The sequence below is a fragment of the Chlorocebus sabaeus genome, chromosome 24, assembly GCF_047675955.1.
Source record: "Chlorocebus sabaeus isolate Y175 chromosome 24, mChlSab1.0.hap1, whole genome shotgun sequence".
NCBI lineage: Eukaryota > Metazoa > Chordata > Mammalia > Primates > Cercopithecidae > Chlorocebus > Chlorocebus sabaeus.
In genome coordinates this window covers 57,695,337-57,722,458 of record NC_132927.1, presented here as the reverse complement: position 1 = coordinate 57,722,458, position 27,122 = coordinate 57,695,337, and the positions used below count along the sequence as shown (strand labels likewise).

Sequence of the window (27,122 nt, the reverse complement as noted above, 5' to 3'; positions counted from 1 at the left end):
CTGAAGTTGTTGATCTTTAAAACCTTCCAGTTTAAAATTTTTAAATATTTTCCCCTTACCTTCACCTTCCTCCCCTATTTACTTCCCTACCCCACTTATCCATGACGTTTGCTGGGTTCGTCATCACAGGATCGGCAGGATGTTTTCCCTGTTGAGTGATGACACTGCATGTGTCAGCATAGGGACTTGTGTGTGTGTATGTGTGTGTGTTTTTTTTTTTTTTGAGGCTGCAGTGGGGCTGGTTTACATGCTGCTGTCGTTGAAAGAGGAGGAATCTGACTCTTCAATTTTACTGCCTTATCTTGGCCCGCAGCCATTACCACATTGACACACATTTGACAGGGCTTGAGAAAGGCATCATAGGCAGAAGCCAGTGGGAATCAGCTCTTTGTGCTTGTGGACCCTGCGCTGCTCTCTGGTAAGATCTGGTTTGGGAGACCTGCCCTCTCCAGGCCGTCTGCATATGTCTGGCCTTGTGATTGGCAAGGATCTTAGGAGAGGGACTTGGAGAAGAGGCTTCTGGGCTTTCCATCCTTTATATAGCTTGGGATGTGCTGGCAAACTTTCACACGGGGAGTTTCCCAGACATTTCATTACAGTTCCATTGTAATTGATATTTGTAAAGTACTTAAGTTGGGTGATAGCCTATGGATACTGTATTCTGTTGTACCTTTTTGTGGCTGTGACCCCAGGGTTAGAGTGTTTTGGCTGCAGAAGACCTGGACTCAAGGGTTGGATCTATCACTTCTTGGAGTGATAGGAGTGACCTTACACAGGGAACATCGAACACACATGGCTTCAACTTGTTTATTCTTTGGGTGAGACCTTATTATGAAAAAAAGTCAGTTAGCCACTGTGCTGAGATTTGTAAGCTCTTCCTCTTAGGAGCCTAGAGGAAGCATTTTAAGAACCTTAGAGTACCAAAAGGGCCTGGAAACACTAAAAGTGTTAGGTAAGTCACTTAATTTTTCTCAGCCCAAATTTTTTTATCCATAGAAGAATTAGAGTACTACGTGTCCTACTCAACAAAATGGGTATTGAATCAAGTGAAGTATGGTATGAAAATGTGTTTCTGAAAATTATAAATTCTATATAAACATTAGTGGTTTTTAGAAAGCATCGTGTGCCAAAACTAATTATTTTAAATAACAAAAAAGCAAAAGCTATTAATGTTTCTACTGATTTTCCCACGTAGAGATTATTTACTGCAGATGATAACCTATAGTAAAATTTCCTAAAGTTTTCATTGTGCACCAGTTGGAAGGCTGTGAGTTAAGTTGTTCTAGAAACTATCTGAATATTGTGTATATTCAGTTAATAAGAACTGATATTCAAGGTATATAGTAGCTCTTTTGTGGAAGCACATTAGTTTTGGATAAATTCAGATTTTATTAATTCATTATTAGATCAAGAACTAGGTTCAGGTTGTAAAAAGATATTATTATCATAAACAAAATTATGTCAATTAAGCATCTTTCTGTATTTCTAGAACATAATTGCGGTATGAGCAAAGGCTAGACCATTGTAACTAATTTAAATAGGCCTAGATTGAAAATGTTTCTCTAACTCACATTTTTCCCTAGTACAGACATTCCCTATCCTCTTACTACAAATGAATAAGATCACTTCATTTCTATTTGTCTTGATTGATAAACGATGCTTGGAGGTACCATTTCTGCCAAAAATTTAAATCGGACTTACAAACAGTTACCTGCCTAAGGCAAGAGACTGGACTAATTTAATAGAAAAAGAACATGCTTTTATTTTGCCAGCTGGTAAAAGAAAGTGAAAGCGTTTTGAAAAGTTTTAATATTTGTTTTACAATGATAGTATTATAGATGACAATATTTCTAAAATACAATAATTAGGGAAATTAGAGAATCTAATTGCTGAAATTTGTGTAATTATTTACAAGTGTGATATGAAGACTTACCTAGAAACCTTGATGCTAAAGACAGACATTTCAGTATAAAAGTTGAGGGCATGACAGGAACAGAGTGAAGTAAGGCAAGTTGGAAACCACCCCAGGCCTTCTTGTGGGCAGCGCTAAAAGCTCTAGACCTATGTGGATTCAGTATAATGTGATGGTTATCCTTTTACATTTTTTGTTTGTGTGTTTGTTAAACAGATTTCTGCCTGGCAGATTAACCAACGGCAAGAGGGGCTGATCTGTCTACATTCTGAGTACTGCCCTTGGCAAGACACCTAGAACAGACCCTGGACCGAAGTCCACCGTACTACCATACCCCTACTCCAGCCCACCCCAGACAGTATTCTGGGGTTCACCTGAGGTCAGCAGTGTGAAGATGACCAGTGCCTTTTTAGCATGACGACTTTGGACCATGTGATTGCCACCCACCAGTCAGAATGGGTCTCCTTCAATGAAGAGCCACCCTTTCCTGCCCACTCGCAGGGTAAGGAGTGCCTTCATTTCCTAAAGCGAAGAGATTGTCAGACAACCATGTCTATTTGTTCTGGCTTCTACTTGATTATTCTTTGGGTGGGATCTTAATATAGAAAAAAGAGTCAGTTTCTTTCTTTCTTTCTTGAGATCTTAGAATCCTAAGTGGAAGAATTTACACACTGAAGAAACGTCTTGGAACCTTAGGGCCCTAAAAAGAAGCTTGGAAACACCAAAAGTATTGGCTCTTTTCTCCCAAGAAACAAAAACCTAATATTTACCAAGTGCTTTACTTTCAGCCTTTTTAAAATGTAGTTGTGTAAAAGTAGTTGTTAAAAATGACAACTCTGAAACCAGAGTGCTTGGGTTCAGAGCCCTGTTGCACCAGGAATGAATGATACGCTTTTGGGTAGATTATTTATTTAACCTCTCCAAGCATAGTTTCATTATCTGTACAGTAGGGATAATCAGTACCTATCTCACAGGTTGTTGTGAGGCTTAAGTGAATTCATACATAAAAGTGCTTAGAGCAGTGCCTGGCATGTGGAAGGAGCTCAGTACGGTCATACTTGATCATAAGGAGGATGACTATATTGACTTTAGAGAACTTGTGCTCAGGGATGAAGGTCAAGGTAGGATCCAGGAGATATTTGCAGAGACATGTCAGTTGATTCTGTTCTACTGCAGCTACCAGTGCCTACTGAAGTCATCCCACCTTCATTTATAACACCTAGGAAGTGTGAGTCAACAGGTATGCTCTCCAATATGGTGGCCATGTGATTATTGAGCCCCTGAAATGTGACTAGTCTGAATTGGGATGTGCTGTAAGCATGAAATACCTATACTAAATTTCAAAGACCTAGTTTAAGAAAAAAATTAAATAGCTAATTAATTTTATATTTGTTACATGTTGAAATTACAAATTTTCAACATATTGGGTTGAAAGGTAGATAATTAAAATACTTTCTCCTGCTGTGATTAATTTTTTTCATGTGGCTACTAGAAAATTTAAAATTACATATACAGCTCACATTGTATTTCTGTTTGACAGAGTTATAGAGGCTTTGAGTACTTGTAGATGGACCAGTTGGCTAGTGATGGGAGAAAAGATTTTTATATTAATTATTTGATTAAAAAATTTCTAAAGAAAAATTGACTTCTTTTGTTGTACAGCTGATGAATTTCAGCACATGTATAGATTTGTATATCTATCACCATAATTAGGATATAGTTTTTGTTGTTGTTGTTTTGAGACAGAGTTTCACTCTTGTTGCCCAAGCTGGAGTCCAGTGGCGTAATCTCGGCTCACTGCAACCTCTGCCTCCCGGGTTCAAGTGACTCTCCTGCCTCAGCTTCCCAAGTAGCTGGAATTACAGGCATGTGCCACCACGCCCAGCTATTTTTGTATTTTTAGTAGAGACGGGGTTTTGCCATGTTGGTCAGGCTGGTCTCGAACTGCTGACCTCAGGTGATCCATTCACTTTGGCCTCCCAAAGTGTTGGGATTACAGGTTTGAGCCACCACGCCTGGCCAGTTTTTTTAATTTTCAAAAAAAATTTGAAGTCTGTTAAATTTTCTAGGGCCAATCAAGTGATACAGGGCTACAGGATTAGCCTCTAGGTTACATTCAACTGGTCATTAGTGCACACGGGTTTGCACCTGGTGTCCTGTGGCTGTGTATAGCGTAGACTGCAAAGTTTGAAATTTGAATTTGAATGTCTTCTGACAAAAGTGCTCCTGTTTAGCCACAGTCTCCACCAGTCCCTTTTGCCTTTCACTTGTCCCACTTGACGCAGGTATATTTCTTATTTGACCTCTGTAAACACTTTCCTTTGTGACCCCCAAGCACTGGAATAGATGCTGGGATAAGAATAGTGAAGAAGGCTCCTAGTCTCTGCCTGCCAGGGTACTGACTGGAGACATGCTGAGCTTTACACATGATTGGGGAAACAGTCGTTTCACATGGAGTTAGATGGGTGTGGCTCTTTCTTCTCCCCACTCACTGCAGTGGTGAGTTGTGCTGGCACCCCATGGCCATCCTTAGTTTTTGCCTCCATGAGATGGCTCTGAAGAGCGGCCTTCCTCACATGATGGTGGTGTCTGGTATCTGTTTCAGGGGCCACGGAAGAGCACCTCCCAGGACTGTCATCTTCCCCAGACCAGTCCGAGAGCTCCTCTGGGGAGAACCATGTGGTGGATGGAGGCTCTCAAGACCATTCGCACTCGGAGCAGGATGACTCCTCTGAAAAGATGGGCCTCATCTCTGAAGCAGCTTCTCCACCTGGGAGCCCTGAGCAGCCCCCACCTGACCTGGCCTCGGCCATCAGCAGCTGGGTTCAGTTTGAAGACGACACGCCCTGGGCCAGCACATCTCCACCTCATCAGGAAACAGCTGAGACAGGTGAGGGGGTAGGAAGGTACCAGCTTGGTTATGCGCTCAGCAGGGATGCTTTTCAGTGAGAGGTCTGTAGGGCTGCCAGGATTCCATTTCACCTGCCCCCTGCCCCTGAAGCACCAGTCGCACAGGGGAGAGCAGACGGAGTTCTCATCTGGTTTAATTCTGTATCTGTTTTTGTTGACATAAGCATACAAAAGAATTTATGTGTTCTAGGACATTTCTAGTCCTTTACTCTTGTCCCTGGCTGTTGACTTGTCTTTAAAATAATGCATATATATTTTTCTATTAGGGATTGGAATTATATTTACTCAGCCCCTAAATTGTAAGCACCTTACATATAGAAATGAATGTTTCTGCTGGGTGTGGTGGCTCACGCCTATAATTTTATCACTTTGAGAGGCCGAGATGGATGGCTCACTTGAGGTTAGGAGTTTGAGACCCACCTGGCTAACATGGAGAAACCCCGTCTCTACTAAAAGTACAAAAATTAGCTGGGCATGGTCACGCACTTCTGTAATCTCAGCTACTCAGGAGGCTGAGGCACGAGAATTGCTGAACCTGGGAGCAGAGGTTGCAGTGAGCTGAGGTCGCACCACTGCACTCCAGCCTGGGTGACAGAGCGAGACTCTGTCTCCAAAAAGTAAAAAAAGAGAAATGAATGTGTGTGAACGTGTGGACCACTGACCATGTCTAAGCATGTCATCAACAGGATTTGTTAAACATGGATATTCTCACACCTCAGAACTCTTGAATCCGAATCCTTATGGGTAGGGGTGGTTGTATATGAGAAATCTCTTATTTTGTGGCATTTCAATGGCCAAAAGCTGCACTGGGGAGCTTAGTAAAGCTGTAGGAGTTGTTAGTCCCCACCCTGGTGACCTGGCTACTTCTTTGTTGTGCACCAAACTATGCCACAGGTGATTTGGATAAGCTTTGGGACTGTATTAGTTTTCTATTTGCTGCTGTAACAAGTCACCACAAGTGTAGTGGCTTAAACAACATGAGTTTATCATCTTATTATTCTGTATTTCAGAAGTCCGTCATGAGTGTCACTGGGCCAAAATCAAGGTGTTGGCAGGGCTGCGTTCCTTTCTGGAGGCTCTAGGGGAGAGTCTGTTTCCTGGCCCTTTCCAGCTTTCAGAGTCTGTCAACATTCCTTGGCATATGGCCCCTTCCTCTGTCTCTAAAGCCAGGAATGTGGCATCTCTCTGTGCCTTTCTTCTGAAGTCACATCTTTCCCTGACATCTGCCTCTATCTTCCATTCAGGACCTCTGTGGTTACATTGGGCTCACCAGGCATTAAGGACCTCTGTGTTTACACTGGACTTGCCAGGATAATGTCCCCATCTCAAGGTCCTTAACATAATCACATCAGTAAAGTTCTTTTGCCATATAAAGTAACACATTCACAGGTTCTGGAAATCAAGATGTGGACATCTTGGGGTGGAATGGGAGGCATTATTCTGTCTACCACAGAGACCTACTAGCAAAAAGCGGGGTTGGTATATTTTTCTGTTGGTGTGTTAAATGTTTTGCTAGTGTCATTTTTAAGGCTGATTCCTTTGTTTTTCAATGTGTTTTCAATACCAATACAAATGATTTTAAGAAAATATAAAACAATTCTGTTACAAACATTTATATTTTTGTGTAATAATTTGCACATTTATGTCTATTTTTTCATATTTAAACATCAGATTTCCCTTTTTTTTTTTTTTTTTTGAGAGGGAGTCTTGCTCTGTTGCCCAGGCTGGAGTGCAGTGGCACAATCTCAGCTTACTGCAACCTCTGCCCCTGGGGTTCAAGTGATTCTCATGTCTCAGCCTCCCGAGTAGTTGGGATTACAAGCACCTACCACCAAGCCCGGCTGATTTTTGTATTTTTAGTAGAGACAGGGTTTTGCCATGTTGACCAGGCTGGTTTCGAACTCCTTGACCTCAGGTGATCTGCCTGCCTCGGCCTCCCAAAGTGCTGGGATTCCAGGTGTGAGCCAGTGTGCCCAGCCTAAACATCAGATTTCTGCATTAATTGTCGTTGAGTCATGACTCTCAGTGCAGCATAGAAGAAGTGACAGGCCCAGACAGGCTTCCCTTCCTGAACACCTAACTCTGAGAAGGCCCTGGGCTAAGCATTGATGCATGTAGGGAAAAATTACCGAATACTGGGGCAGTGAATGAGCACAGATGTGTGTTCCTTCTGCTTAATATGATACATTTACTGCATACTTATTGTCTCAGTTTCTGTGCTCAGTGCCTTAACTACATCATCCCATGTACTCCTTACAACAATTGTATGAGGAAGGTATTTATATTAATCCATATTATATATGGTGGAGGAGACTCAGCCAGACAGTGCTTTGGGAATTCAACCAAGGTTGTGTGCTAGGAAATGGCAGGAGAGCTTCCGCACCAGGCCAACCGGCCCCAAGGTCTTGGCGCAGCCTTCGGATGCCCCGTGCTTTCCTTTCGTTTGCCTCACTCTTCCTGCTGCTGCTGCTGTTCTAGTACTCTCTGCTCCCTCATTACCCAGGAGGCAGTGGGGGCAAGGAATGGAAGGTAAGTGATGGATGGGGTGCTCTTTCTCCCCTTTGCTGCCCCAAAATGGCCATGCCTTCAGGTCATGGATTATATTCATGGCACTCAGATTCTTTCACATCTTATCTTCAGCCTCAAAGATTTCCTGATTGCTCAAAACTATTTATATGAGAGTCAGTTTGCTCAACTCTTCACTGATTTTTGCAAAATTAATTTTGAGATTAGTTATAATTATGTTGCCCCCATCTGACTGAGGATCTTATCTTGTGACTGACAATGCTTCTGATATATTGTGAAAGCTTTACCCTTTAAGGCAGCAATTCACAATCTGGCCCATAGTCCTTGGGGTCTCCTAAGACCCTTTCAAGGGGTCTTTCGGGTTAAAATCATTTTCATTCTAATTCTAAGATGTTATTTGCCTTTTCACTGCTTTGACATTTGCACTGATGGTAAAAAAGTAACAACAGATAAAACTGTTGGCCATTGTCTACTCACAGTAAAGCAAAATGTCTATTTCACCCAACAATATCCTTGATGAGGCAGTAAAAATTATGAATTTCTTAAAATTGTGATTCTTGAGTGTGTCTTTTTAACATTCTCTGTGACAGATTGGGAAAAAATACATGAAACACTTTTGCTCCATATCAAATCGTAATAATTGTCTTGAAAAAAAAGTATTTTTTAATTTTTAAGAATTCAGTTTAAAAATTAAAGTTATTTTAAAATTATTAAAATCACGTAATGCAAAAAGTTCTTAATGAACAAAATACCAGTATTTTAAAGACAAGATCCAACTAACACTTGCATGACTATGCCACACTTGGCCCACCCTTATCCTGGACCTGGTTTTCCAGGAATTTTCCTAAAGTTTAGTTAAAGATGGGGTCCTTGTCCATCCCATGGCCATGAAAATTCAAGCTCGTAGATGGTTTGAAGGGTAAGTGAGGCAGGGCTTTATTGGGTGAAAAGGAAAAAAGAGGGGAAACAGGGGCTCTGAGCAAGGCCAGAATTCATCTAGAGCGCCTCCAGCCCGCAGCTCAAATCCCAGGTTCCACACAGGAAGAGGAGGGCCCAGGCTCTTCCCCGCTGCAAGTGGCACAAACTGCTGCGGCTCCACCCCAGTGCACAGGCCAGTTGGAGTTTTTCCGGGGACCTCCTCCCCGCTGGCTGTCTCACTGGGTCTAATAAAATTTCATTTACAGAAATAGTCAACCTGTGAGCCGTGGTTTGCTGCTTTGATTTTGATTTGATATTTTTAATATACTGCGTTAAAATGTTGTTTTCATGACTGAGTTTTTTGGCACCCCCTTAAATTTTACATCCGAGGCAAGTGTGTCACTTGCCTTAACCCAATCTCAGCCCTACATTGTCCTAAGAATTTAAGATTTATTAATATTACCAGAGAATAAATCAAGAAATGACAGTGTTCAAATGCATGAAAGCATAATTTTGAAAACTGCTCAAGTATGACTAATTCCATCTGTTCATATGTGTGAAAATTCAAGTCAACCCTGTGGAGATGGAGTTCTCTACCTTAGGAGGGTCCTGTAGGATGGGTTCCCAGCAGACTTGATGCCCAGTCTGTAGGCAAGAAGCAGAAATAAACCATGTGTAGGGCCGGCCCCACCTCAAGAAGTGTTTCTAACCTAGAAACCCAAGGAGCATAGGGGATGGTGCACAGCATTAGAGTGGTAAAGAAAATGGTAATAAACCCAAGGATCCAGTTCCAAATTTTCTGCCAATACCCAACTTGACCCATCAGTGAACCTAAACTGAATGAAAAGCTGCAGGGTACATTCCTATTACCCAAAGTAGCCTCTCCCACATAAGCTAATTCCCTCTTGGGTTTCCTCCCATAGATTGTGTTTAACAATAAGGATAGAGTAATTGGCAGAGCTAAAGCCAGTCACACAGGAGAGACTAGGCGTTAGCCCCTGCCTCCTGCCCCCACATAATGGATAATGTAGACATTCCCCAAGTTACGCAGTCATTCCATTCTGGAGGCTGTTGTGCAGCTCAGATTTTAATTTGAATCTAAAATGTTTAAGTACATGTGCTGTGTATTGCAATAATACCACCTATGTAACTGCAGGCATTATGCAGAAATAACACAGATGTTTGCAGCAAGTAGAGACAGTGTGAGACTTGCTGCAATCACTGCTGCCTGCTCTGTTGTTTTGGCAATACTAAGCTGAGTAATGGCTCCCAAAGACATCAGGTTGTCCTCCCTGGAACCTCTAAATATGATGGTGTTTGGGAAAAGGGTCTTTGTAGATGAGATTAAGGATTTTGAGATGGGGAGATAATCCTGGATTATGTGTGGGCCTTAACTGCAATTACATGCGTGTGGCAGAGGGCGATTTTGCTTACACAGAAGAGAAGGCAATGTGGAGATGAAACAGAAATTTGAAAATGCTGATCTTAAAGATGTTGTGACGAAGCCACAGCCAAGGAATGCTGGCAGCCACCAGAAGCTGCAAGAGACAAGAAACAGATGCTTCCCTAAAGCCTCTGTGGGGAGTGCAGTTCTGCTGACATCTTGATTTTAGCACAGTGATTCTCATCCTAGACTCTGGCCTCCAGAACTATGAGAGAATAAATTACTGTTGTTTTAAGATACCAAGTTTGTGGTAATTTGTTACAGCAGCCATAGAAAACTAATGTACTAAGTCTCTAAAATCTTAAAATGGAACCTTTTGCATAAGGCTGAGAATGAGTCAGTCTGAATTAGGGGAGCATCTGTAATGATGGAGGACTTGTTTTTTTTTTTTTTTTTTAAGATGGAGTCTTGCTCTGTTGCCCAGGCTTTGGAGTGCAGTGGCGCCATCTCGGCTCATGATGCAGGGTATTTTTTAAGGAGATGTGTGCATGTCACTGTGCTTTGTCCCTAAACTTTACAGCTCCTTATAATTTACTCATTGAGTCACCAGATATTTAGTAAGCACTTCCTCTGTATAGTTCTGCTAGGTGTGGATATTCAAAGACATAGCACAGCGCTCAGAATTGAGCCGAAATCCATTGGGCTTGTTTCTGGATCCTCTAGTAGGAAACCAGAGCCAACCTGTGCTCCTGTGATTACCATCTCTTGCGGTTGTCTTTCAACCACTACTTGTCTTTTTGTTTTTAAGTTTTTTCTTTTTTTTTTTTTTTTTTGAAATGGAGTCTCGCTCTGTCTCTCCAACTGGAGTCCAGTGGCGTAATCTCGACTCACTGCAGCCTCCCTGGGTTCAAGTGTTTCTCCTGCTTCAGCCCCCGAATAGCTGGGATTGCAGGCATGTGCCACCACATCTGGCTAATTTTTGTATTTTTAGTAGAGACGGGTTTCACTGTGTTGGCCAGGCTGGTCACGAACTCCTGACCTCAAATGATCTACCCTCCTTGGCCTCCCAAAGTGCTGGGATTACAGGCATGAGCCAACGTGCCTGGCCTACATTTTTTATTTCATACAGCTGAGAATTTGGAACTGACTCTGAGGAAGCAAAGGAAGAAGTGGATGCTGGGAGAATTACTTGCCTGAGCGGTTCATTTTATGACGGTTATCATTTGTCTCTTCCTGTGAATGATGAAAATCAGAATTTAAAGCAACTTCCCTTGTTAGTTATCATTTACTTCTGGGGCTTCTCCAAAGCTCTTACTCAGTTTTATTCAGTTTTCCTCACTTGGAGAAAGTGGGCACTACTGACCTAGGATAAACTTTTGTCTAAATTGGCCACCTCGCTGTGGGGCAAGTAGTGCCCATTGTGCCCACAGCTAGGTGACCAACTTAGACAAAATGGCCCTCCCGTGCTTTTTGTCTAATCTGACCACAGAGAAATGATTTGCCCATCAATTTCTCATTTATCTACTCTAAAATGCTCTTCTTAGTTTATTAATTTCCATCAGTCAGATGTTAGATCTATTTTGGGCTATAGCTTCACTCATGTAGACTGAGCAAACTCTTTTTAGCATGGATAACACAAGAATGAAATGGAATTAGGGCAAGAGAGATGTTTGGTGTGCTGTATTTAAATGCAAAAATTTGGAATCTTTGGTGAAGTTTGGAGTATGTAGGTGTGTCTCTGTGCATGCAAGACAAAAAGTTCAGCCAGAGAAAAAAGGATCAGTGGAAACTAATTTTGGGCTTTAACCCTTTTCCCAATCACATCAGCATCACTGGAACAAACTGACTCTTTCCTATTTATAATATATAGTTGTAATGTTTAGTTTCTTCCCGTTTTACTCTTCATACTCCATTTACTTCTATTAAGAGCCCATACTTTCTGATCAGATGTCTTCATGTCGGGAGAGATGTAACAATGTTTATCTTGGTACCTGTCTCATGCAAACCCTCTGTGGATGTTGTTTTGTGAGAAGGTCATAAGAGAAAAAGGTGGTGGGAGGAGGAGGAGGAAGAGAAGTGGAACTGATCAGTGCTGTTCCTAGTTTTAATTTCCAGAAGAAAAAGTGAAACCTTCCTTAGCCAGCTGTTTCGTACCTGAACATCCTGGCTTGCAGAGAGAAGTTGGGAAAGAGAATAGCACACATACATACACACACACACACACACACACACACACACACACACACACAGAGGGAGCAGCGAGGTTATCCGGGATATTCCTTTCCCATCCCCCAATTCCCTTTCTTCCTCTCTTTGAAGTTTTTCTGGCAGATGAAGAGAAAAAAACAAAATACATCTTTTAAACTGTGCCACCTAAGAATAAAGCCAAGCGAGCATTGGACTTCCGCCTGGAATTGGAATGTACTATTTCCCTAATTAAAATGCCACAAGGCTGTAGGCACAGTGGAGTTAGGTACAAAGAAATTGTCACTAATGGTACATCTCCTATTTTTTATGGTATTTAAATGGCTAGAAGCTGCACTGGGAACCTTAGAGAAGCCAAGGAGTTGTTAGTCCTCACCCTAGTGACCTGGCTACTTACTTTATTGTGCATTGAAGCATACCAAGGTTGATTGGATAACCAGGAGCAACAGCTGGTAGGAAAAACAACTCCAGAAATGCTTAAATCATCAAGGCAACCACTTTGTCTTGGACTTTAATTAGGGCAGGATTTGAAGTGAATAAATGCCATCATGGTTGGCCAGAGTAAAAAGGAGATATGCAGTCTCCTTTAGAAACATGAGATTAAAATTGGCCGGGCGCTGTGGCTCCCGCCTGTAATCCCAGCACTTTGGGAGGCCAAGGCAGGCGGATTACAAGGTCAGGAGTTCGAGACCAGCCTGGCCAACATGGTGAAACCCCGTCTCTACTAAAAATACAAAAATTGTCAGGGTGTGCTGGCGGGCGCCTGTAGTCCCAGCTACTTGGGAGGCTGAGGCAAGAGAAACTCTTGAACGCGGGAGGCGGAGGTTTCAGTGAGCTGAGATCGCATCACTGCACTCCAGCCTGGGTGACAGAGTGAGACTCCATCTCAAAAAAAAAAAAAAAAAAAAAAAAAAAGAAAGAAAAATATGATTAAAATAAAATGATAGTGACAAAAGCCTTTTTTTTGAGACAGAGTCTCCCTCTTGTCACCCAGGCTGGAGTGCAGTGGTGCGATTTCGGCTCACTACAACCTCCGCTTCTGGGTTCAAGCGATTCTCCTGCCTCAGCCTCCCGAGTTGCTGAGACTACAGGCACCTGCCACCACGCCTGGCTAATTTTTGTAGTTTTAGTACAGACGGGGTTTTAGTATGTTGGCCAGGCTGGTCTTGAACTCCTGACCTCAGGTGGGTGATCCACCCACCTCAGCCTCCCAAAGTGTTGGGATTACAGGCGTCAGCCACCGCACCCTGCCTGACAAAATCCTTTGTATAACCATATATATGGAAAGAGAGCATCAGTTCTTCGGAACTGATTTTACTATGAATGAGGAAGCATATAGAATCATTTCCTTTTGACTCTTTTATGAAAACTGTATTCAACATTAAAACCCTTGAAATTTGGTGGAGGCCAAATGATGGATTCATACCTCTTTGACTTCGTAAGACCCCTTTGGGTTGGGCCATGTTGATAAATGATCTCTTTAGAAGATTTTTATTGGAACCTTTAAGGTCAAATACGTAAATTAGGCACAAGAACACTGTTCACATCTCCAGTTTGAAGTTGCCATATGATTTAAGGTTGTATGGTGAAAAATGTTAAGAAATTTAACTGAAAACTCATTTATTGAACTCTGAACTAGATGCATAAGATATTCTACAAAACCATGAGCAGAACCAGAGTGTTGAAAAAACAAAACAAAAAACAAAACAAACAAACAAAACAAAACCTTCTGGTGAATGTATTTAAATCCAAATGAAATTTTGTATAGTTCTCTAAAGAAATTTTTTTTGAAAATGAACCTAAACCCATCTCATGTCTTATTCATGTTGGGTCCTTTAGCCAATAGTGTTCCTGACTTTCTCTAGCTACAAAAAGTTTGACTAACATATAAGGCTTCCTCTGGCTTTAAAATTCCACCAGGTACCGGGAAGAATATAGCAGTCAGCTCATCTACCATCTAAAATCTTTATACTGTTCTCTCAAAGCCAAGGCTGATTTTAAGTATGTGCATTTTGCAAGTGTGGGTGTGTTTAGAACATGTCTGCAAATGCCTGCAGATAAATGGATTAAAAGAGCAAAGTTCATCCTTAAAATTAAAAAAAAAAAAAAGAAAAAATTAAGGCACTATTGTCAGCATGAAGCTTCCTGTTCACTCATACGCTGACCTTCCTCCAGGGACATGGTAATTTATCTGCAAGGCCAGAGCTGAATTGGACCCATTATGCAGATACTGCAGGATGTGCATAATTACAAACAACAACAAAAAAAAACCCTTTCATGTCCAGAACATTTGTCCCATAGCCCAAGCAAAACACTAGTATTCCCTTATGCTTCAAATGTCTTCCCTAAAAGCTTGGGCTAAGGCCTTCCCATTGTGTCTGGGGAAACTAATTATCTGGGACCAGAGAAAGACCCACTTGTTTGGGGGAGGATCAGAGATGACGTCAGCCATTTAAGAGGGAGGCAGGGGTGACAGCTGAGAGGCTTCATCCTGAAGAAGACTAGCCCAGCCATTAATTTCTATTATGTTGTTCATTCTGGCTAATGGGGGTGGTGAGTGGTGGGTGGGGGTGGAATAAGATATCCCAACCCTTTTGGTGAATATGTGGACAAGGCCCACTGCATTTTGCATGCATATGTAATTCCCCCTGCAACAGAAGAGGCTTTATTTTTTTTAATACCTTCAGTTCTTCTGTGCTTCTAAATGTAGTTAATGACCTTTGTGTAGTCCGTCTCAGAGGATGCTGTACCCAGGAATAAATTTCAGCAGAGCCTTTCCTTCTCAGGGCTGATACCGTCTCTGATCCTCTCCCCTGGGCTCCGTCTGCTGTAATTGCACTGCCTCTCTCGCCGTTCCAGGCCGGTTCACTGCTGTCCAGGCTGTTCTCTGTGCCCTGAGAGCTTTTCCTCCACATTTTCACTCCAAACTCTGCTCAAGCATTGCCTCTCCAGGGCGGGCCAGAACCCTCCACTTCCACTCTCTAGCTTTTTTCTGCTTCAGATGTCTTCACAGCCCATGCCTCTACCTGCAATTGGGTCAAATATGCATTAGTTTACTTATTTATTATCTCCCTTCTCCATAAAGGGAAGGACTTTGTCTATCTAATTTATTCCTTATTCCAGAATATGGTTTGAGGAACTTAGTAGGTGCCCACCTAGGATTTGCTGGACTAGTGAAAGGAGAGAGAAAAGATGGACATGAACTCTCCTGCAGAACGACTAAGTGACTGACTCCCGTTTGTGGGGCTAATGAGCTGTTAGGTCGAACTTGAAGGATGGCGCCCTTGGTGAAGTCAGCTTGTTGTTTTTTAAACAAGATAGACAAGGAAACTGGCCTCTTACCCATCCTGTCCCCTTCTTTTCAGCTATTGTCATCGGGTTATGATTTCCCATTGTTCCACACACATATGTACGTGCATACATGGGTGTATACACACCGTGGACATATACATACACAAATATACCTGTATTTTTTTCCTGAGGGCTGTTTTAAAAGGCACACTTAAAAGCAATAGTTTTGTTGTATTTAAAAGTGTCATCATGCCACGGAGGATGGTGAAGTGCTCTCAAAGATAGCTCTTTCGAGTATCTAAAAGGAAACAAAATATTTTATTAAAACTCCAATATTCTCGTCTTCCAGAGAATGTGCAGGCTCACCCAGAGAGGCCATGTGGCCTAGGTCACCCTTGGTGTGGGATACAAAACACAATAAACTACTCAAGCATGCATCAATTAACTAGTTCATTCATGCAGAAAAAAATGTAGGTGCTGGGAATACAATTATGGGAGAGCTGGACACAGTCCCTGCTCTCCCCACGTTGAGGTTGCCTAACAGTTGGGCAGTCTGTTACTAATGGAGCTTTTGGGGAGTGAACAAGAGCTCCTCTGAGCTCGTCCTGGGAGCAGTGGCTGCTTCGTATTGCCAACTACAAAAAAGCAGAGGAGCCACAGATAAAGAATGGAGTTAGATCCATTTTCTTCGCATGGATGGGCACATTGACAGCATCAAAAAAAATCCTATAACCTTAGTGATTAGACATCAAAATATAAAGGACATGACATCAAAATATATGTATTTAAAATTTTAATCTACCCAGGATCCCGAAGGACAAGAAGAAAGAAAAATATTGTATTAGCCAACAACGTGTAGATTTATTATTCACATAATCCATGTTATTTTGACCTCCCACTCTAGGCTCACGTTCAAGTCATGTTCAGCACCGTGGATACAGCCACATACTCCTGCCCCATGGAGCCCACATTCTGCGGGGCGACAGGGGGTTCACACCAGAAGCACACTAAAGAAGTAAATATAAAGTAAGTGTGTTAGGGCCTGGGTGCGATGGCTCACGCCTGTAATCCCAGCACTTTGGGAGGCTGAGGTGGACGGATCACTTGAGGTCAGGAGTTCAAGACCAGCCTGGCTAACATAGTGAAACCCCCTCTGTACTAAAAATACAAAACTTAGCCAGGCGCCTGTAATCCCAGCTACTCGAGAGGCTGAGGCAGGAGACTTGCTTGAACCAGGGAAGCAGAGGTTGCGGTGAGCAGAGATTGTGCCACTGCACTCCAGCCTAGGCAACAGAGCGAGACTCTGTCTCCAAATAAATAAATAAATAAATAAAAATAATACAATAAGTGTGTTAGGTAATAAAGTGGGAAGGAGAGAAAAATGAGGCAAAAGAAGGGACTGTGATGAGGAGGATGTGAAATTTTCCCTAAGGCCAGGAAGTGACTGTTGAGGGATAAATGTGAGTGAAGACTTGGGGAACATGGGGCAGCAAGCCTTGCAGAAAGTGGGGAGGAGCCTTCCATGTGGAAGAAACAGCAAGTGAATAGCCCTTGAGGGGCAGCTGCGTTCTTGGTGTGTGACCTGAGTGGAGTGAATGTGGGGAGAAGAGAAGGAGGTGAGGAGGAAAGGTTACAGAGACTCAGACACACAGGTCCTTGGCAGACGTGGTGAGGACTTTGATTTTTATTATGGGTGAGATGGAAAGCTAACGGAGGGTTTTGAACAGAGGTGTGGCCTGATCCAACTTGAGTTTCAACAGTAATTCTGTTAAAACTGTGTGGCAGCTCTGGTATAGCGGTTGAGAGTGGTGTAGCTGAGAATAGATTGGGAGGAGAGGACAGAGGTAGAGGCAAGGAGACAGGGTAGGAGGCCACTGTATCCATCCAGGCAAGAGAGGATTATGGCTTGCAGCAGGGGGGTAGCTTGGAGAAGGCAGAAAGTGATTGGATTCCAGATGTATTTTGAAGGTAGGACTAACAAAAATTATGATGGAGCAACTATGAGAAGAATCAAGGATGACTTGATGGTTTTGTTCTGAGCAACTGAAAGGATGCAGGGGCTGGTTTGGAGGGAATATTCTCTTCAGCTCCATTTTACAGGTGAGAAAAAGGAGGAACAAATGAATTTGAGTAGCTTGTTCCAGGCTACAGGGCTGGATCTGGTATGCAAACCAGGCAGTCTGGATCCAGGGTCCCTGGTCTTAACCTCATAGGAAAAGAGGAGAGGCAGGTATTGATCTTTCCTTCACTTTATTCCTTCAAGCTAGATGGATGTGGCATGAAGTATCATGATGGCAGCATCCTGTTTTTACCTGGCCTGGACATCAAAGGTCTGGCCCTTGGGAGCATAGTCAGCTCCAGACCCAGTACTTTCTCTCTTTCAGCTACGCTTGTGGCCTGAGGACATTCAATTAAGAACCTGAATAAAATAACTCATCCAAGATTTCTAAGCCGAAAAATAAACAAAGCGTATTAGAACGAATGAGAACAGTTTGTGAGAGGCAGGAGCTTTGCCTCTCCCAGATGCACTGTTCCTAGTTTGTGTTTCAAGAGAAACGTTGGCGTTTTATCTCACAGATGTAAGGAGCCGATGTGCAAATACCATTAAGTGAAATAGCTTTCTTACTGAGTAATCTGTCTTTTTTTGATATGTGGTTTTAATAAGTTTTATTACCTATTGAATAAATACAAAACAACATTTAAAAATGTGTATTAAATTATAAAGAACAGCAGTACAACCCATCACCCAGTTTAATAAATGGAATATTGTCATCGCCAGAGGCCCTGCGTGTTTCCCTACTGATCACAGCCTCCTCCCTCTTCACATCCCCTTCCCTCCCCTCTGTATCACCACCTTCTGAGTTTCATGATAATAACTACATTACTTTTCTTGACAGTTTTACTACCTACACATGCATCAAGAATGTTATAATTTAGCCTGGTTTTGAACTTTGTATATATAGAATAATACTGTATTACTCCGTGGCTTACTCCTTTGATACATTATTTGTGGGAATTGTCCATGTCAAAAACTAAAAGAACTTGTAGCTATGGTTCTTTTAGTTTTTATTACTCTGTATTCCATTATAGTAATGTACTACAATCCATTTATCCATTCTGTTTTTGATGGACATTTGGATTCTTTTCTTTTTTTTTTTTTTTTTTTTTTTTTTTTTTTTGGAGATGGAGTCTTGCTCTGTCGCCCTGGCTGAAGTTGCAATGGCGCGATCTCGGCTCACTGCAACGTCCACCTCCCAGGTTCAAGCGATTCTCCTGCCTCAGCCTCCTCAGTAGCTGGGATTACAGGTGCCTGCCACCACACCTAGCTAATTTGTTGTGTTTTTAGTAGAGATGGGGTTTCACTGTGTTGTCCAGGCTGACCGCAAACTCCAGACCTCATAATCCACCCACCTTGGCCTCCCAAAGTGCTGGGATTATAGGCATGAGCCACCATGCCTGGCTCATTTGGGTTGTTTCTAAGATGATAATGCACTTCCATGAGCATTATTTTTGTCTTTCTATGAACATTTTTAACCTGTATCCTGGTGAACGTGTGCAGGTGGTTCTCTTGCATAAAAAAGTAGGATGGGAATTGCCGTGCTGTAGGATGTGTTCATATTCAGCTTAATCAGATAACACCGAGCCATTTGCTAAAGTGGTTTCTAGTTATCCTAGCAGCTGTACGTGGAAGACACTGTGGCTCCCCTTCCTCAGCTGCACTTAGGATTCTTATATTTTTCTATTTTTGTCATCAGGGAGGTGGAGAAAGAAAGGGGGAAGGGTAATAGGATCTTAGTATCTCATGTGGTTTTAATTTGCATTTCCCAGATTACTAACAAGGTTGAGCATCCTTTTTTTTTTTTTTTTTTTTGAGACGGAGTCTCGCTCTGTCGCCCAGGCTGGAGTGCAGCGGCGCTATCTCGGCTCACTGCAAACTCCGCCTCCTGGGTTCACACCATTCTTCTGCCTCAGACTCCCGAGTAGCTGGGACTACAGGCGCCCGCCACCACGCCCGTCTAATTTTTTGTATTTTCAGTAGAGACGGGGTTTCACCGTGTTAGCCAGGATGGTCTCGATCTCCTGACCTTGTGATCCGCCTGCCTCAGCCTCCCAAAGTGCTGGAATTACAGGCATGAGCCACTGCTCCCGGCCTTGAGCATCCTTTTTTGGTACCATTTGGATTTTTCTTTCATGAAATCCCTATTCAGCTATATTTCTGTTGGTGTCTCTGCCTTTTTCTTGTTGATTTCTAGGAGTTCCTGGTGCATTCAATGTGTAGCAGATAGTATCTCCTATCCTGTGAATGGTCTTTTCATTCTCCTTATGTCTTTTGGCAAAAATAAGTTATTTATTTTAATGACATAATTTTTTTCATTTTTTTTTTATTATTAGTGCTTTCTGTGTCTTGGTAAAGAAAATATTTCTCTACTCCAAAGTCATGAACGCATTTGGCTATATTGTCTTCTAAAATGTTTCTTATATAGCCTTCACACGTTGACATTCAATATAGCTAGAATTGATTTTTCTTTACAGTTTGAAGTACAGGTCTGGCTTCACTTTTTCATGTAGATATCCAGTTTTTCCAATACTGTTTTATTGTTGTGTTTATTTTAACGTAAATACTTATAAATATATTACTCAAAACTCAGCTTCATTCATATCTAAATAGTATGATTCTGCTTGTTAATATAGGTGAAAGCCCTGCTGTAATTTTTTTTTCTTTCCAACATTTATTTTAGATTTGGGGGGTACATGTGCAGGTTTGTTACCTGAGTAAATTGCCTGTTGTGGGGGTTTGGTCTGAAAATAATTTTGTCACCCAGGTTATCAACATAATGCCCAATAGGTAGTTTTTCAATCCTCACTCTCCTTCCACCCTCCACCCTCAAGTGGGCCCCAGGGGCTGTTGTTTTCTTCTTTATTTCCATGTTTACTCAGTGTTTAGCTCCCCTTTATAAGTGAGAACATGTGGTATTTGGTTTTCTTTCCTGGGTTAATTTGTTTAGGATGATAAACTCCAGCTCCATCCATGTTGCTGCGAAGGACATGAGCTCATTTTTTTTATGGCTGTGTAGTATTCCATCGTATATATGTTGCACATTTTCTTTATCCAGTCCACCATTGATGAGCATCTGGGTTGATTCTGCATCTTTGGTATTGTGAATAGTGCTGCAAGGAACATAGGCGTGCATGTGTCGTTTTTCCTTTGGGTATATACACAGCAATGGAATTGCTAGGTCAAATGGTAATTCTGTTTTAAGTTCTTGGAGAAATCTTCAGACTGCTGTCCACAGTGGCTGAATTAATTTACATTCCCACCAGCAGTGTGTAAGCATTGTCTTTTCTCTGCAACCTCAGCAGCATCTGTTATTTTTTGACTTTTTGATAATAGCCATTCTCACTGGGATGAGATGGTATCTCATTGTGGTTTTGATTTGCGTTCCTCTAATGATTAGTGATATTGAGCATTTTTTCATATGCTTGTTTGCTGTATGTTTGTCTTCTTTTGAGAAGTGTCTGTTCATGGCCTTTGCCCATTTTAATGGGGTTGTTTTTTACTTGTTTATTTAAGTTTCTTATAGATTCTTGATATCAGACCTTTGTCAGATGCATAGTTTGCAAATATTTTTCTCATTTTGTAGATTGTCTGTTTACTCCATTGATAGTTTATTTTGTTGTGAAGAAGCTCTTTAGTTTAATTAGGTCCCACTTGTCAATTTTTGTTTTTCCTGCATTGCTTTTGGAATCTTTGTCATGAAGTTTTTGCTGGGGCCAATGTCCAGAATGGTATTCCCTATGTTTTCTTCTAGGCTTTTTATAGTTTTATGTTTTACATTTAAGCCTTTAATCCATCTTGAGTTATTTTTTATATATGGTGAGAGGTAGGAGTCCACTTTCAATCTTCTGCAAATGGCTAGCCCGTTTTCTCAGCACCATTTATTGACTAGAAAGTCCTTTCCCTGTTGCTTGTTATTGTTGGCTTTGTAGAAGATCAGATGGTTGTAGGTGTGCAGCTTTATTCTGGGTTCTCTAACCTGTTTCATTCGTCTATGTATCTGTTTTTATACCATACCATGCAGTTTTTTTTTTTTTTGAGACGGAGTCTCGCTCTGTCACCCAGGCTGGCCGGATCTCAGCTCACTGCAAGCTCCGCCTCCCGGGTTTAGCCATTCTCCTGCCTCAGCCTCCCGAGTAGCTGGCACTACAGGCGCCCGCCACTTCGCCCGGCTAGTTTTTTGTATCTTTTAGTAGAGACGGGGTTTCACCGTGTTAGCCAGGATGGTCTCGATCTCCTGACCTCGTGATCCGCCCGTCTCGGCCTCCCAAAGTGCTGGGATTACAGGCTTGAGCCACTGTGCCCGGCCGCAGTTTTAATTATTGTAGCCTTGTGATGTAGTTTGAAAAGAGTAGTGTGATGTCTCTAGCTGTGTTATTTTTGCTTAGGATTGTTTTGCCATGCTGGAATTTAATTGACATTGAAGTAAATGTATAAACCAGTTTGGGGAGAATTAACATCTTTACAATGTTAAATCTTTCAATCTCTAAATATTTATCTATTTATCTCTGTCTCCATATGTATATATATCTCCACATATATATCTCTCCATTTATTTAATCTTCTTTATGGTCTGTTAATAAACTTTAGAAATGCCTCCTCTAAGGCCTTAGCACATTTTTTCTTAGGTTTGATACTATATATGCTTCATACTTTTTGTTGCTGTTATAAATACTCTCTTGTTTTAAATTTCATTTTCTAAATATTTCTTGCTGGCTTACAGAAATACAATTCATTTTTATATGTTGATTTTTTAATTAACAGGCATACCTTGCTAGCATTATTAATTTGCTAATTTATTGGTAAAGTCTTCTGGTTATTTTACGTATACAAAAATATCATCTGCAAATAATGACAGTTTTGTTTCTTTCACTTCTTTTCACTTCCTGCCTTACTGTGCAGGATCTGATCATAAATATGATGTTGAACAGAAGTGAGGGTAATGAACATCACCATCTTGATTGGAATCTCCAAGGGTTAATTAGCTTTATGTGATGTTCTCTGTGGGATTTGGGGGGTATTTCTGTTAGGTTTAGGGAGTCCTTCTGTTTGTAATTTGCTAAAAATTGCTACCATGAATAAATACTAAAATTTATTTAGTGCTTTTTCTATATCTATTGTGATGGTAAGATTTTTCTCTTTTAATATGTTATTGCAGTGAATTACGTTAATTGATTTTCTATTATTAACCCATGTATTCTCAACAGGGTAATATTATCCCCAAGGGGGCTAAAAATGGTTCTTGAGTAGGGCAAATAAATTGTAATTTTTGTTGTATACAGAATACCTATAATATATATATACAGTACAAAAGTAAACATAAAATATATATGTAGCATTAACATTTCAAAAACTTACTTTGCAAAAACTTGGTGAAAAGGATGAAAAGACAAGCTACAGACTGGGAAAAAATATTTGCAAACCGCAGCCAACAAAGGACTAGTATCAGGCCAGGCACAGTGGCTCATGCCTGTTATCCCAGCACTTTGGGAGGCCAAGGCAGGTGGATCACTTGAGCCCAGGAGTTTGAGACCAGCCTGGGCAACATAGTGGAACTCTATTTCTATGAAAATATGAAAAATTAACTAGGCATAGTGGTGCACACCTGTAGTTCCAGCTACTCTGGAGGCTGAGGTGGGTAGATCGCTTGAACCTGGGAAGTGGAGGTTGCAGTGAACTGAGATGGCATCACTCCACTCCAGTCTGGACAACAGAGTGAAATTGTCTCAGAATAAAAACAAAAGGACTAGTATCTAGAATATATAGAAAAATCTCAAAACCCAACAGTAAAAAGTTCCCATTAAAAAAATGGGCTAGGCCGGGCATGGTGGCTCAGGCCTGTAATCCCAGCACTTTGGGAGGCCAAGGTAGGCAGTCACCTGAGGTCGGGAGTTCAAGACCAGCCTGACCAACATGGTGAAACCCCGTCTCTCCTAAAAATATAGAATTAGCTGGGTGTGGTGGCATGTGTTTGTAATCCCAGCTACTTGGGAGGCTGAGGCAGGAGAATTGCTTGAAACTAGGAGGTGGAGGTTGCGGTGAGCCGAGATCATGCCATTGTACTCCAGCCTGGGCAATAAGAGCGGAATTCCATCTTCCAAAAAAAACAAAAAAGTGAGCTAAAGAAATAAACATGTGTTTCACCAAAGAGAATATATCAAGATAGTAAGTAATCACATGAAAAGATATTCAATATTATTATCCATTAGGGAAATACAAATTAAAATGATCCTTTCACTGCACAACTATTAGAATAACTGAAATAAAAAGTAGTGGTAAGACTAAATGCTAGTGAGGATGCTGAGAGATTGGATCATTCTTGCATTGCTGGTGGGAATATAAAATGGTACAACCACTTTGGAAAACAGTTTGGTGGTTTCTTATAAAACAAAACATGCAATTGCCATATGACCCAGCAATTGCACTCTTGGACTTTATCTCAGAGAAATGGAAACTTATGTTCATACAAAAACCTGTACACAAATGTTTATAGCAGCTTTATTTATAGTAGCTAAGAACCAGAAGTAGCCTAGATGTCCTTTGATGGGGAAAGAAGGAAACTAACTGTGGTGTATGCATACCATGGAATACTACTCAGCAATAAAAAGGAATGAACTCATGGTACATGCAACAACTCAGATGAAGCTCAAAGGCATTATGCTGAGTAATAAAAGCCAGTCCTAAAAAGTTACATAATGCGTGATTCCATTTATATTGCATTCTTGAAATGACAATATTATAGAAATGAAAAGCAGATTAGTGGTTGTCAAAGGTTAGGAACAGAGCATGGAGATGGAGGCAAGGTAGGAGGGAAATAGGCATGCTTATAAAAGTGCAGCATGAAAGATCCTTGCAGTGATGGAACTGTTCTATATCTTGACTGGTGGATACATGAATCTACACGTCGATAACATTGCATAGAACTAGATACACACACACACATGAGTACATGTAAAACTGGGGAAATCTGAGTAAGATTGGTGAATTGTATTAATGTCAATTTTCTGATTTTAATGTATTAGAGGAGGAGAGTTCAAGAGAGAGTGATTAGGCAAAAAAATATACAAAAAGATTCCTTAGGGGGACAATAATGAGAAAAAGGTCCCAACCTTGTAGAAATTGGATAACTCAGTTTAGTCATTATATAATTCTCCTTTTCATAAATCACTAGATTCTCTTTGATAATTTGTTTGGGATTCTTTTATCTGTGTCCATGATTGAGATTATTCTGTATTTCTCCTTTTAGAGACTGTACATATAAATTGGGCATATATTGTCAGGTTTTGGTGTCTAACCTTGCAAATGCTAACCTTATAAATTTAATGAGTAGATGAGTGGCCTTTCTTCTTGTATACTCTGGAGTAGTTAGTGGAAGATTAAAAAAAATTTTTCTGGTGAGAAGGTTTTAAGTCTTGGTTCACTTAATTACAAGGTTACTGGACAAGTCAGGTTTTTAACTTTCTTCTTGAATCAGTTTTGAAAAGTTATATTTTACTAGGACTTCTGTAGTTTTATCTGTATTTGTGTACTGGTATAAAGACATTTATTAATTCCCTTTGTATTATCCCTTCTAAATATAGTATTTGTAATTGTGTACCCTTTTCGTTCCTACTGCTATTTGTGCTCTTTTTAATTCTATTTGTCTTCTCTAAGAACATTTTATCTGTGTGTTTAAAAAATTTTTAATAATTATACTTTTGTATTTTTTCCTTTTTTAAACATTCTTTGATTTATTTTGTTCTACTTTTGTATCTTAGTAAGTTGGGAGCTTATTGTATTAAGTTTTTAGTTGTCTTCTAATATAAGCTGACTATATTGCTTATATATATTCTTAAAATTTTCACATACAGTATTTTCATTATTGCTTGACTCAAAATATTTCCTAATATTTATTAAGATTTCTTCTTTGACCAGTGAATTATTTAGAAGTCTGTTTCTTAATTTTTAAATTTTTCATTTTTTTAAAATCTAGATATTAGTTAACCAACTAGTTAGATAACTAGATACTTAATTTTATTGTGACCAGCATTTGTGGTCTGTATACCAATTTTTTGAAATTTATTACAGCTTGCTTCATGTCAAGTGATGGCATGTTATCACTTGTCATAAAAATTCTTGGTGTTATTATAAAAAATATGCATTCTTCACCAGTTGAGTGTAATGTTCTATGATCATTACATTAGATCAGCGTGTTCATTTTGTTGTTTAAAGTTTCGTTTGCTTGCTAATATTTTTGCTTGCTTGACATGTCAGTAACTGAGAGGTGTATTTTAACATCTTCCATTATGATGTTGGACATTTCTTACTTTCTTACAGTTCTGTCAATTTTTGCATTAATAATTTTGAGGCTATGTTAATAAATATATCCAAGTTTAGAATTATTATATTTCTGATGAATTGTGCTTTTTGTTATTTTGTTGCAAAGTCCATCCATAATCCATAACTCTATGAGCTTTTTTTCATTAACATTTTGTCTTATATGGCTTTCCCATCCCTGTACTTTCCATCATTGATAATCATTTATGTTTTAGATATATTTTTTGTACATACCATGTTAAATTTCATTTGTTGATTCAACCTGACAGTCTTTTTTCTTTTATCTGGATTGTTTAGTCCATTTATGTTTATTTTTAAGTACTGATATAGTTTTAATTCTAACATCTTACATTCCATTTATTTCACCTTTCTTTCCTACTTTAGGGATATTTATAGTTTTTGTTTGTCTAAATTGTCTTTATTTTTTCCCTTGTTCTGTGAAGATACTTCACTGGGTATGTAATTCTAACTTTATATAGTTATTTTTCTGTCTATACACTGAAGTGCACATTGGCTTCTCCTGCTATGGAAGGAGGTGGTAGTCAGTCTAAACATTCTTCTTTTGAAGGTAATGTATATTTTCTCTTTGATGGCTGTTAAGATCTTTTCTTTGTTTTTAGTCATATGTAGTTTTGGTGTCTATTTGTAGATTTGTTTTTAGTTACCCTGCTTGAGATGCCTTGAAATTTCTAATCTGACAAGTAAAATCTTTATAAATTCTGGGGAATTTTCAACCAGTATTTTTTTCAAATATTGCCCCTCTACCATTTTCTTTCTCCTCTCCTTAGGAACTCAGATTAGGTATCTATGAGACTGTCTCACGCTGCCCTCCATGTGTCTCAATCTCTCTTTCATATTTTCATCTTTTTGTCTATGTTATCCATTCAATTTTGTATTTACAGTAGTATATTTTTTCTTCTCTGGAAGTTTATTTAATTCTTTTTCAATTCTACATGCTCCTTTTTCATATTTTTAATTTCTTTTCTTATTTCCTTAAACAGATTAAACATAATTGTGCTTTTTGCTCAACAATTCTAGTGTCTGAAAATTCTTCGCAGATCTCATTCTGCCTTTTCACCCCACCCACTCACACACTTTGCTGGTTCTTGTTCATGGTAACTTGATTTCTTATGCATTTTGTGATTTATTTATTTATTATGTGCACATCAACTTAGGAACATTCTGTCTGAGGAGGCTGGTTTGAAGGTATCTTCCTTCCAGAAAGGATTACTGGCCGGGCGTGGTGGCTCACTCCTGTAATCCTAACACTTTGGGAGGCAGAGGCAGGCGGATGGATCACTTGAGGTCAGGAATTAGAGACCAGCCCGGCCAACATGGTGAAACCTGTTTCTACTAAAAATACAAAAAAAAATTTGCCAGGGATGGTGGCAGGAGCCTGCAGTCCCAGCTACTTGGGAGGCTAAGGCGTGAGAATCACTTGAGCCCAGAAGGTGGAGATTGCAGTCAGCTGGGATTGCATCACTGCACTCCAGCCTGGACAACAAAGCAAGACTCTGTCTCAAAAAAAAAAAGAAAAAAGTTATTATTATAGTATTTGCTTTTCCTGGATGCCTGAGGCTACTAACCTGGAAATACTTAAACTA

The 27,122-nt window shown here is 40.4% G+C and overlaps 1 protein-coding gene across 5 annotated transcripts in view; it reads left to right on the top strand.

Moving 5' to 3' along the window:
* The window catches only part of STON2 (stonin 2), a 176,161-nt gene that overhangs the window by 36,487 nt on the left and 112,552 nt on the right, over positions 1 to 27,122 (top strand). For 3 of the 5 annotated variants that reach the window (XM_037984347.2, XM_037984343.2, XM_037984344.2), the window contains exons 3-4: positions 2,129 to 2,414; positions 4,518 to 4,802. In XM_037984347.2, the coding sequence (XP_037840275.2) occupies positions 2,327 to 2,414; positions 4,518 to 4,802 (373 nt within the window). In that variant the 5' untranslated portion in view covers positions 2,129 to 2,326. Of the gene's footprint in view, positions 1 to 75; positions 419 to 2,128; positions 2,415 to 4,517; positions 4,803 to 27,122 lie in introns of those variants that run through there. The other 2 variants (XM_073011231.1, XM_037984348.2) reach the window with 2 other exon arrangements.